We start from the raw sequence: 13,986 nt of genomic DNA, 5'->3' as shown, positions 1-13,986 counted from the left end.
GATGATAATCTCTGCATATATATATATATTCATTTTTGACCTAAACTCAATCCATGCCTCAAACCCAGAGAGGCAAATCGAAAATTCAAACTCTTAACTCTTTATGCATATCAATAGTTATTTATGAAAGCACAATTACTTTCCAACTTAAATGATACACAGTCAGCTGAGTTTAAGGAAGGACTAAACCAAGCACTCCCTGTAGGGCCATCACTGAATATTCGGCCCACAAAAACTTCGGAACCTTTCATTGCCGCTAATGGATATACATAGAAACAAATAACGTGTAGTTGTATAACATGACCGACAGATTGGAGTTGCCTGCCCAGGGCACTATCATTACTACCTGCTGAGCCTCTCGGAGCAGGAATAGCCATTGCCTTCGTCCCTAGATACTCATAACACATGCTGAGAGAGAGCGGGACAAAACAGGTTTGAGATCAGGCAAAACCATGGCCATGTTGACAGCTCATTTATCTCCTGGACAAAAACAAACTGTAGAAATGATCTGGACAAGATTCTGACAAAATCCATGTTTATTCATGTCAAACTTGGAATGACATGTCCAAAAGTTGAGGGTAATTAATCATGCACTGTTTGAAATTGCAACATGGCTGTGAAAGTGACAATTTGAACAGCATGATACATCCTGATTATGGCTGTCACTTGTACTAATCTTTGGACAATGTTCATGTTCACATTCTAACTGTTTGTCTTTTACGTGTTAACCATAATATCTGAACACTCCGTTTGAGAAAGATGACGTAGTATAAATTAATACTCACCCCCACCCCAAGACACAGTTTGGACCAGACAAACCAGTGACTGATATTATGAGCAACGATTCACGCTGTCAGGGTATTGTGACATGCTATCAATGACAACAAAGTTTCTGAGTCTGACCCAATCCATAAAGATGTACAAGAACTACAACAAGCACATGTTTCTGGGGACCAATTCTAACCCAGTATCGACACACACAAATATGAATTTGGCATCTTTTGCAGTAGTTTCCTTCTGTCACACACTGGTACCTGGCAGTCTGTGTGTCTACTAAAAAAAAATATGTGTGGAGACAGGATTCTTGTGTTCAATTCAGAAGAATCGTTTTGTAGCTGACAGAGGTCAAGATGACATGCAAAAAGTCCATCCGGTTTTGAGACATTTCTGGAATTTCCAGACTCAATCGTAGCGCCACCAGAGTTATATCCCTTCTATGTCCCTCCTATTGACCAATCAGATTCCATCACTCATATATCACTTGCATTTGCTTCAAACAAAATGGTGGCGCCCAGTAAAAATAATCTGATCATTAATCAAGATCTATATTGCAATAGCTGAGGTCTCACGCCACAAAATGCATCAGATCACTTGAGCAACTTGATAAAAGCATGAAAAGATTTGCAAAATATCTGTCGACGCCCACTTGACAGTACACATGCTTTACTTGTCCTGCAGTCGACCGAAATCTGCACGTTGAAATCCATGTAGTTTGTTACGCGACTTTGATTGGACTATGCATAGACTCGTTAGTCCAGCCAAAGTGTAACTCCATAATACCAGCCTAGTTCGGCAAGGGTGGGAACTGGACTTTTATAGTCAGTTAACGCCCTTGCTTCGGGAAGATGGTTCTGAGATAATGAGGACCTAATCTTCCCTCAAATCCCTTGGAATGTCATTGTAATATCATTAAAGTCTTGCAAATTTATGAATATCGACGCTAAATTAATAATTCACTGCCAGGGAAATGCCTTCATTTATTAAGATTACAATGATTAAGATGGACAAAGGTATTTTTTATCTATACACATACAGAATAATTGATTTTATTATTAATCGATATACCAATATACTTTTAGTCGATACATCAATACTTCAATTTCCAATCAATTACAAATCTACAAATGCCCACTAGGAAAATTGATTGTTTGTTTTGTTTGTTGGTTTTTTAATGCCACACTCAGCAATATTCCAGCAATATGACGGTGGTCGGTAAATAATCGAGTCTGAACCAGACAATCCAGTGATTGAATATCATGAGCATCGATCCACACAATGTGGACACGATGACATCAATCAACCAACTTAGTGAGCCTGACCACCCGATCCAGTTTGTAACCTCTTACGACAAGCATAGTCTCCTTTTATGGCAGGCATGGGTTGCTGAAGACCTATTCTGACTCAAATCTTCACGGCTCGGCAAAGTGATTGGTTTTGATCAGAAGTTGGTAAAACCTTTCAACAAGCACTAACAGAGGTGAGGTGAAGTTAAATTTGGTTTAATGTCGCATCGAAGAATATTGCACTTATATACCAACGTGTGTGCGTGCATGCGTGCATGTGTGCGTGTGTGTGGCTGCTTGTACTAGTCCAGACTGATGACGATTAATAGTGCTAGCTCACTGAGATATCATGCCGCAGTTTCACATGAATACCCCACTCAGACATAGTATACAGGACTCCTAGCCCACCAGTCCTTGTTTTAGCCCCTAAATGCCGAGCGCCAGACAGGGTAACAACAAGTACCATCTTTTAACATCCTTTGACATGACGTGGCCAGGGATCGAAACCCTGACCTTTCGCTCTTCGGGCGGACACTCTACCACTAGACCACAGAGGCAGTCTTACTAATAGAGAAGAGAAGAGACGTGTAATAGATACCTACGCTATTTTAACAGTCTACTGCATGCTTGCTCAGAACTCTGAGAACATTGTGATCCAGATTAGATCATTAGTTTCTACACAACAGTTCTCTTGTACCAAATTAAGTTTGGTTATTGGCAGAAGAGGGGGTGTCAATCTGCCCAAATCTTTTTACTGCTGTTACTTTTTTTCGTTATCCAAGCTAGTAATATTTCCTTGCTGGACACTGATGTGTTCTGGGTATGATTGAGTTGGATCACAGTGGTCCGGATGAGCAACAGTCACGACAATTCCAATAAAACCATGAATGGAACTTCTGTAACGATCTACTGGTAATTGAAAGGAAGGATTGGTAGCGATACAACTATGCATATAAACTAGAAACAGAGTGAAAAGGGGACAGAAAATGTATTGCATGCACAACAGAATCAGTTTTAACTGTACACGAGACATGAAATACACTGGAGGTGACCTGAGGTCAGTGGAAGGCCAAGGACGACTGATGGACCCAGAAATTGTGATACCGCCATATCATACAAACAAAAAAAGAGAGAGAGAGATCAGAAAGAGTTTTCAGTCAATATAAAACACCATGTGATCTGAGAAAAGAGGAACTGATGTCACTTCAGCGGAGATCATTGTATCCCCACAGAGTAACTGATGCAACTTCAGGGAAGATCATTGTATCTCCACAGAGGAACTGATACAACTTCAGGGGAGATCATTGTATCTCCACAGGGGAACTGATGCAACTTCAGGGAAGATCATTGTATCTCCACAGAGGAACTGATGCAACTTCAGGGGAGATCATTGTATCCCCACAGAGTAAGTGATACAACTTCAGGGGAGATCATTGTATCCCCACAGAGGAACTGATGCCACTTCAGGGAAGATCATTGTATCCCCACAGAGGAACTGATGCAACTTCAGGGGAGATCATTGTATCCCCACAGAGGAACTGATACAACTTCAGGGAAGATCATTGTATCTCCACAGAGGAACTGATACAACTACAGGGGAGATCATTGTATCCCCACAGGGGAACTGATGCCACTTCAGGGGAGATCATTGTATCCCCACAGAGGAACTGATGTAACTTCAGGGAAGATCATTGTATCTCCACAGAGGAACTGATGCAACTTCAGGGAAGATCATTGTATCCCCACAGGGGATGCAACTTCAGGGAAGATCATTGTATCTCCAAAGAGGAACTGATACCACTTCAGGGAAGATCATTGTATCCCCACAGAGGAACTGATGCAACTTCAGGGGGGATCATTGTATCCCCACAGAGGAACTGATACAACTTTTAGGGAAGATCATTGTATCACCACAGAGGAACTGAAACCATGATCGAGATTTGGCGTTGCTTCAGTTAAAAAAACAAACAAACACAATGCTACATCATAATTACTCTTCTGGAAGACGGACCAGTGAGAAGGGGATCCTGATGGCAAGGGCCACTCAAAGACTATAGCAATTGTGTGTTAAGAAGACCAACTCCAACCCAGAAATCAGGCCCAGCTGTCCAGGAACTAAGCGGCTTTTTAAAGTTTCACATATAAGTAAGGTGAGGTGAAATGGAGTTTAACGTCATATTCAAGATTATTGCATGCACGTGTGCGTGCGTGCATGCAATTTACAGAGCACCTTGAGTCATTTACAATATTGTTGTGGCAAAATTAACTGTTATTGTGATCTGAAGCTACATTCAGAGAACACATTCTCATAGGGGTAGTGAGACTATTTCCAAACATTCCAAATCATGACAATCACCTGAACTCAATTACACAAGCAATAAATGTTTAATTGTAGTTTACAAAACACACATCTGAAGATGTTTCATCTTGTATTACAAAGCTATTATACATTTTTTTGAAAATGTCAATATGTATTCTGCCAAATAAGTGAACCACATAAAATTCTTCATGAGCTGGAAATAAATCTCTTTGAAATGTGCAAATACTGTGTAATCAGGGACGGAATCTGAACTAAAAAATCACAAAATGAAAGCAAAATCAAAATGGTAGACTGTTTCATTGTTTCTGCAGTCTTCAAGGGGTCTTTGAGCCTTTGAAGATCTCAAATCCATGAACCAATCGCGTATGAGCGGGAGATGTGACCCTATTGTGAAGGGCACCCCCTAGGGACAGCGCTGGACTCAGATTGTGAGTGGTACACTCAGTCTCCCTGCTCCCTGTGTAATTACTGGGCTTCTCTTCACCCCAGGGGGTGGGCTGCCTCTGACAAGACCACTAGGCCACTGCACTGTGCTGCCGACTAACATAGTCAACCCTCAAGGGGTCCTCACAAATGTCTTTGAAGACCCCCCTTGTGAAGTTCATTACGCCAAATCTGCCTTCCCTGGTTCATATTGATTTTAGAAATCACAGCAAAGCTAACTTGCAGAAAATCAAGTTTATTTTTCCATCCATGCTGTGCTAAATATATATACCTGGTGATCAGTGGGCGTCGCCAGAGTGCTTAGGTGCTTCCATCCACATGCCTGTGGCAGACACATGCATGCTTCCACAACTTGGTAATGGCATCTACAGAAATAGCAATTTGAAAACTGCTCACTACTTTGAGTTTATATATTACAACTGCATTCCAGAAATCAATCATAAAATTTAACCTTTTTTTCACATTTTTGTTACAAATATTGAATACTTCAAGGATAAAATGCTCAGGGTAAACAACCAGTTTCAGAACAGTCACACACAAATAACAGAAAATCAATGCCATTGATTGAAATAAGAGACACAAACTGATGCCATAGTTACCAATAACATTGAAATTGCATCTGCTTGATTCAAGTACTGAGTGAGTGAGTGAGTGAGTGTTTATTTTTTTATGCCAGCAGCAACACTGCAACCACATCCCCTAGCCAGGTATATGCTATAACAGCGGAGCAGGGACACCGCCAGTCAATACCCTCAGTCTGACGGGAGCCGAAGGCCACTCTAAGCAGACCGGGCCACAGTTGAGAGACAGACAGCCCAGGTGGTCATTTGTCCATGGACTGTCTGTCCTCGCTCAGCTATTGTGACACCCGATCCCTGCTAATAATCCCCTTACCACAATCATAGCATGCTTAGCATGGAATCTATACAAGTGTGCACACTTATTCAGCTCTGAACAATATCAGCAATCAATGAAAACTTTCTTCTGACAGATTGATGCTTTTCTTATTGAAATGAACAGATACTGCTATATCGGTAGAGGTTGAGTTAACAAATTATGTTTTTAAATAAGCTTTCAGACAAATATTAGGACTGTTCAAAATACATAAAAATAATTTCAGTGAGAGTAGTTTTACACCAATTTTAACACTATTCCAGCAATATCACAGCAGGGGTAACCAAGGATGTCCCTCACACATCTTACGAATGTGGGACTGAAACCAAGGCGTTTGACATGAAGAGCAAACGCCTTCACCACAAGGCTACCTTACCAACCTGCTACGTATGGAACATCTGTTCATTTCACAACCAACCTATGATTGTGAGTTCGAATCCCGGTTCGCCGCAATTATGTTTCTAGGTTGGTCAGCACCATACCCGTGCTTGACGGTTTCACCGAAGTGTTAAACGTCTGAGACCTGCATAACTTGGGGCTTTCCTCCCACATTAAGCTGACACGCCGCAATATAACTGGAATACTGTTAAAAGCGGCGTTAAACCAAACTCACTCACTCACTCATTTCACAACCCTCAGAGAATTATCTGTACACGAAGAATTGAATTGCCATTGACAACACGTCTGGTCTATAGACTATTACTCCCATTGGGTTACACAGAATGAGGGGTCCACTGCTGACACCTTGTTGTGAAACTGTGACTCTCAGCTTTATACAAACCAAGTAAACACTCTTACATCTGTTTTCCGAGGCACAAAGATATTGTTGAATAACCAGTGAGGTACACACTCAATTTATGCTAACCTGATAACACCAACCATCGCTACAGTGGTGACCTGAGAACATCAACCACACTGGTGACCTAAGAACACCAACCACACTGGTGACCTAAGAACACCGACTACACTGGTGACCTGAGAACACCAACTACACTGGTGACCTAAGAACACCAACTACACTGGTGACCTGAGAACACCAACTACACTGGTGACCTAAGAACACCAACTACACTGGTGACCTGAGAACACCAACTACACTGGTGACCTGAGAACACCAACCATGACTGCACTGGTGACCTGAGAACACCAACCATGACTGCACTGGTGACCTGAGAACACCAACCATGGCTGCACTGGTGACCTGAGAACACCAACTACACTGGTGACCTGAGAACACCAACCATGACTGCACTGGTGACCTGAGAACACCAACCATGGCTGCACTGGTGACCTGAGAACACCAACTACACTGGTGACCTGAGAACACCAACCATGACTGCACTGGTGACCTGAGAACACCAACCATGACTGCACTGGTGACCTGAGAACACCAACCATGGCTACACTGGTGACCTGAGAACACCAACCATGACTGCACTGGTGACCTGAGAACACCAACCCTGGCTACACTGGTGACCTGAGAACACCAACCATGGCTACACTGGTGACCTGAGAACACCAACCATGGCTACACTGGTGACCTGAGAACACCAACCATGGCTACACTGGTGACCTGAGAATACCAACCATGGCTACACTGGTGACCTGAGAACACCAGCCATGGCTACACTGGTGACCTGAGAACACCAACCATGGCTACACTGGTGACCTGTGAACACCAACCATGACTGCACTGGTCACCTTAGAACACCAACCCTGGCTTTTCTGGTCACCTCAGAACACCAAATAATGCTAAATTTCAAACAGTGCATAAAACAAACAAATGATACACATTTAGGTATAATATTCCCTGTTCCTTGATATTGAATAATATTTGGCAACAACAATAAACAATCTTATGAAAGACTTTGACAACACAATACAGCAACAAACATGCGATCTAAACAAAATTTCACAAGTGCCAGAAACGTACAATGGTGCATCAGTTTGAATATGGCCATAAATATATAACAGCACATATTCACAGCTCTTAATCAATACGAATGTAAGATTTGATAACTCATTTCACAGCCTGCTGCCTGCCAGTCTGGACTAGGAGCGACAGTAATAGTGTCCAAGTACGTCGTGGTGACAGCTCACGATTCTCGGCACCCGTTGCCTGTCACTTTGCTATTGACGCAGCCCCGCTGATAGTCATTTCGCACCATCACTTCACATTTTTCTGTTCATCGATTTCTCACATTAAAGGACAACCTATGTGAGAAACTGGATTCCTCGGGGAAATGATATCTATGGTGAGGTATAATGTTTTCGCTTCAAATTAACGTCTGCTGGAAAGAAAGACGATATGATAATTGGATGAGGTCTATTTCACTTTCACTTTTTTAATCTCTCCAAATATCTTGACAGGTTTTTTTCACATAACCGTGATGAAAGTCCCAAACTTGTGAACAACGAACAAGGCGTGTCGAAAATTTATAAAAACTGATAAGTTTCCTCATTGTGAATCATGAATCTTTGACTATGAATTAGGTTCAGGATGCGGGACGGCCATACATCTCTATTCATAACACACATGAACTTGGAAGTCACCCTCAACACACATGTACACATAATGGCTGAAATTTCATGAATAATAAATCATATGAGCCCTTTCACAAAAACTTCAACTCTTTCGCTTTCAAATATCTTGCTGTCATATACTCACTTTTCAGTCTGTGCCCAATACTTTTGAGACTACTAGCCTGAACTTGGCTCTTAGAATCATTTTCAGTAGTATTTACTACTATTATGTTTCTGAGCTGTCAAGCCTGAACAGAATCTACTAGACTCAGGCTTTAGACCAGAGGCTAAAGTTGCAGACTGCCTTTTTCATCCAAATTGGGGCAGTCGGGTAGCCTAGTGGTTAAAGCGTTCTCTCATCACGCCGAAGACCCGGGTTCGATTACCGACATGGGTACAATGTATGAAGCCCATTTTTGGTGTCCCCCGCCGTGATATTGCTGGAATATTGGAATATTGCTAAAAGTGGCGTAAAACCATACTCACTCACTCACTCATTTCATCCAAATAATTTATCACCACAGCTGAAGGTGTTAATTAAACCTCATGCCTTCTAAGCTATCGCACTTATTATCATGGTTGGTTGGTTGGTTTGTTGTTTAACGCCGCACTCAGCAATATTTCAGCTATATGATGGCGGTCTGTAAATAATCGAGTCTGGACCAGACAATCCAGTGATTAATATCATGAGCATTGATCCACGCAATTGGCATTCGATGACATGCATCAACCATGTCAGCGAGCCTGACCACCTGATCCCGTTAGTCACCTTTCACGACAAGCATAGAAGCATGGGTTGCTGAAGACCTTTTCTACCCCGGAATCTTCACGGGTCTATTATCATGGTATCATGCAAATTCTATTAAATATTTCGAATCTTATTTATGTATCATGATGTTCCCATAAGTGAATGGCAAAAACAAATACATACACTATTTCAAGGAGCTGTCCATGTTCTCAAGGGGCTTCACATAAACAAGAATTGATTCCTTTTCAATACCAACAAACCCAGCCTGTTAACACATGGCTAACATACCTCTTAAACTTGTAATTGGTTAGTTAGGATAAGATTGATCTTGAAAGATTGAATGAAACTTCCAAGCATTTCAAACAAAAACCCAATCCTACAAAATTAACGTTTTTTTCCGATCTGATATTGATCACCTGAAAGCATTCAGCATGCCACATCTGATTCTGGCAATGAAACTCTATTACATCATACTCCCCACAGCAATCAAGGACTCACTTCTATATTAAGTCAGGAAGCAGAAACGATGTTGCCAGTTCCATGTACTACACATGTGCTTGGATTAAGCCTTGTCCAGCCTTATTTGTTGAACTGAGGAGATTGGTACTTCCTGGTTTCGCTAACCGAAATGAAATAATGGTAGCATCAAAACTATTCAAATCATCAGGACATGTGACAGTGCTACTGTTTAACTTTCACAACCCACAAACTTCACTGCAGGCTAGGTTAAAACATGGTCAACTGTTAGATTTTAAGGATTAAATGTTCTCAAACAGCAACAGAAATATTAAAATGTGATCTGGATGTGAAAGCTGCTGCAATTATTCTAAATGCTATGGCACCACCTGCATCAATAAAACCCACAGTGTATAACAGTATTTATTCCCGTTTTAGGAGAATAACACTCTCAAATACGCTTTTCAATCACATAAAAAGATAGCATTCCAAACAGTGTTTAAAAGACACTGCCTGAGACGGTTCCTTTTCCAGTGCTTCAACATAATGCCCCGTGAAGATCCAGGTTAGAATTGGTCTTCAGCAACCAATGCTTTTCATAAGAGGCAACTTATCAGATCGGATGGTCAGACTCGCTGATTTATACATGTCATCATATCCAAACTGCATGCTCATGATGTCAATCACTGGATTGTCTGGTCCAGATTGGATTATTTACAGACCGCCGTCATATAGCTGGATCCAGGTTAGAATTGGTCTTCAGCAACCAATGCTTGTCATAAGAGGCAACTAATCAGATTGGATGGTCAGACTTGCTGATTTATACATGTCATCATATCCAAACTGCATGCTCATGATGTCAATCACTGGATTGTCTGGTCCAGATGAGATTATTTACAGACCACCGTCATATAGCTGGAATATTGCTGAGTGGGGTGTTAAACAAGAAACACACACACACACTCTATATAGTTCAAGCTGTTAACGATCACATCCATATATAACTAAAGACAGCAGTGAAACATGTAAAGTCCATGAATTCTTAAAGAACAGAGTTTGATTGGTCTATCATCGTCTTGCAAAAACTCATACAAGTCACCTGGCCAGTCTTTACAGATATTCTGGCATTTGATGTGATGTCAGTTGCTTGTCTGCATATGGATCTATGTCACACACGATTATTTCACCAAAATAGCTCTTTGTAACATCTGAAGTAATAAAGATAAATTTGTTACTTGTGTCATAAGCAGGTTGAACAGGATTTTATGAGCTGGACATTCACATACACCTTTGACCTTCAGTCTTGTGATGTTCAAGGCTTTCTGCTGGTAAAATCCTGTTGGCAGCTGGTGACACATGTAACTCCAACTACAGGAGTTGACATCAGCGTGTAATGTCCATTATTATTACTCCTCCAAGAATCCAGCCATCTGATTGGCCATCGCTGTCTTGTACAAAATGAAGATGTCACCATGTCTGATCTGATGTCACTTGTCATGTCACTGTCGGCCCAGTTCCAACACTAAGTGACGGCACTGAGTGTACAATGTAGATCATGATGTTGCACAAACATTTCAGCAAACATTAGTCTTTGCAACTTGTGAAATCGTAATGATCAGTTTGTTCCACGGATCTTACAGGGAGACGTCTGGGAAAACGTGAAGATGGAAACCATCGATTCTGCCTCACATGATCCCAATTTTACACTAATAGGACACAGTAAAATATAAGCTAGATTTTCATCCAAATGTTTCATAATTGGGAGGTAGGAGGCATTTTATTTTTTTAGTAAACAAACTGATCAAGTCAAACGTGAACATTTGCTATCTATTGATTCACATCTTGACAAGCCTATTCCGATACTTGAGTGTTCTTATGCTGAGTGTATTGTAACAATTTCATCCTTTAAGCAAACAAGGCAACACACAAGGTATATATCTTCGTCTGAAGGTCATGACAAGTGAGGAGAGTAAGGATGACAATCGAATATCTTGTTACGGCCCAATGGTGCTAGTAGACTAGGCCCCCTTCCCCAAAGTGATCTTAGCGCCACAACTATCATAGGCATTTGTTAAAGTATGGGAGTTATGATCGTGTTAGTGCTATGATCGCTTTGTGGAATGGGGTCCAGGGTCCTGTTCTTGGCACGATGTTGATTGTAAGCCTATGTTAAAGTATGAAGGTTATGATCATCTTAGAACTAGAATCACCTTGTGGAACAGGGCCCAGCTGCAGCATCAAACAGTGATGTTAAACCATCTATAGTTGAGCATTAACTGAGATGGACCCTGGAAACAGATAACAAACTCCAGCCTACCTCCTGTGCAGTCAAAGTTCCGATGATCCATGAACTGGTCGAGGCTGTTAAAGATGGCATTGCATGATTCACAACAGAACGGCTGACCTCGGACCTCTGCCGGATCTTCATCCGACAGGATCTCACCATCGTCATCCTCTGTACCATCAGCCTCCACAACAGGAACTGGGGTCTGTGACAACGACTCTACAAGAGCAGCAGGCATGGCAGTTAATAATATTGTTGTATTCTAAAGTACATAGTGCTAGGTGGTAGTAATCACATTGCTCTGAAATAATACGAAAGCTGTGCCAAGCCTGTGATGATAATAGAAAACAATAACCTTGCAAGCTTGACTTACCACCAATGACAAAGGCATATCGTAGTTTTCAAAAGTCATATGAAATGTGTGTTCATAACATGTTGTATGTTATGAGAAAAGCAGAAGTTTGCTTTATAATGCCTCACTCAGCAATATTCAAGCTATAAGACAGCGGCCTGTATCTGAATCTGGATCAGACAATCCAGTTTGATATATCCAAGTCTATTATTTCAACTAATAAATTTCAACCTTATTTCACTTAATTTCTGATTAAATTTGTGTGGGTATATGGTGTGATGTACCCTGTGTGTGTGCAAATGTATTACTGGGGTACATCACATGATATACCCGGAAGGATTGGTTGACAGTGAATTTATTTTACCACTATTCATTCCAGAAGGTCAAGAATATAAGTCTGCAGTGTCACTGAGACGAAATAAAAGAACTTCCCTTTACCCAAAGCATTTGGATAAACATTGATCCATTTCAGAAACTCAACGATACTTATACGAGATAAGCAAGTTACCTAGGAAGAATTAACAATAGATTTCCCAGAGGGCAGGGTGGTCGGGTAGCCTAGTGGTTAAAAGCAGTGGTAGAAACTAACAGGTTTGGTCCACTAGTCCTTATAATGATAACATTAGCAAAACCCTTAAAAAAGGCAAATTTCTCCTAGTCCTTATGATGCCTTAACTATTGGGCTGTTTGGCAAGGACTACAGGACTAGTGTCAATTTCTAACGCTGTAAAAGCGTTCACTCGTCATGCTGAAGACCACGGTTTGATTTCCAACATGGGTACAATACTACAATGTGTGAAGCCATATTCTGATGTCCCCGGGCTTGACAATGCTGGAATACTGCTAAAAGCGGTGTAAAGCCATACTCACTCACTCACTTGACATTGCTGGCATATTGCTAAAAGCGGCGTAAAACCATACTCACTCACTCTCAGCGGGCTATATGGAAAATAATTGCCTGTTCCCAAACCAATCAGATGTTAATGTTAGGTAAGATAATAATTCTTGTCTGACTTTTCTGATTCTCCTACAATACAAGACTTACCAGAATCAGTGCCCACAGTTGTCACATCAGGCGTGTCCTCATCTTGTATGGAGTTGTCTTCTCCTAGATCAAGGCCATCCTCTCCTGTCAGAGGGACTGCAATGAAACAGACATCATTATTGAATGCAGCGACAAATCAAGTTACAGACAAATCTACATAAATCTGCAATTGTTACACAAGGGGTGGCTGATGAAAATTGGTTTCTGTTTTCATCAAGTATCTCCATCTGAAAGGGCCGCCTTCATCAGCCATCCATGCAGACAAGGTGTCAACTTTAAAGGATGATGCTACTTCCCTTGCCACTGTAAGCAGTGGGCAGTGGAATTCAAGAGGTGAAGAGAGAGCCTAAAAGATGATCCAAGACCAGGAAGATCTTCAACTGACACCACTAAGGTTGTACAAGACATCAAATTATTATGGATGATCGATGGTTCGTCATCGAGAGAACTGACATCATTCTGAAGCAGACCCAGCTGATTTTATGAAGCAATTTGTAACCATGGGTGGGTCTTAGGTTCAACACTAACACCCAGAGACTAAACAACAGTCAAAGCATGTAATGTCTCCTCCAACAAAGAAGGCTGTTCCATCAGGTCACAAGGTGATGGCTGCAGTATTCTGGGATTAAAAAAAATCTTACTGCTGGACTGACTACCTTCCAAAAGGTCAGGCTCACTTAAAGTGTGTTGATCCACCTGGACAACGCACCTGTGCAGAAGTATCAGCGTTAGAAATTGACACTAGTCCTGTAGTCCTTACCAAAGTGCCCAATAGTTAAGGCATCATAAGGACTAGAAGGAATTTGCAATTTTTCAGGGTTTTGCTATATGTTATCATTATAATTTAAGGGCTAGTG

At 41.3% G+C, this 13,986-nt stretch overlaps 1 protein-coding gene across 3 annotated transcripts in view; it reads right to left on the bottom strand.

The window, feature by feature from the left end:
- The window catches only part of LOC139454393 (zinc finger protein 423-like), a 73,510-nt gene that overhangs the window by 45,182 nt on the left and 14,342 nt on the right, over window positions 1–13,986 (bottom strand). For all 3 annotated transcript variants that reach the window (XM_071236064.1, XM_071236065.1, XM_071236066.1), the window contains exons 2-3: window positions 13,130–13,225; window positions 11,766–11,951 (exon numbers count right to left, since the gene is read on the bottom strand). In XM_071236064.1, coding sequence (XP_071092165.1) covers window positions 11,766–11,951; window positions 13,130–13,225 — 282 coding nt within the window. The remainder of the gene's footprint in view (window positions 1–11,765; window positions 11,952–13,129; window positions 13,226–13,986) is intronic.

The sequence above is a fragment of the Haliotis cracherodii genome, unplaced genomic scaffold (genome assembly GCF_022045235.1).
Source record: "Haliotis cracherodii isolate W230 unplaced genomic scaffold, xgHalCrac1.p SCAF_10, whole genome shotgun sequence".
Taxonomy (NCBI): domain Eukaryota; kingdom Metazoa; phylum Mollusca; class Gastropoda; order Lepetellida; family Haliotidae; genus Haliotis; species Haliotis cracherodii.
Note: the sequence above shows the minus strand (reverse complement) of the source record. Positions and strands in the feature narration are given on the sequence as shown.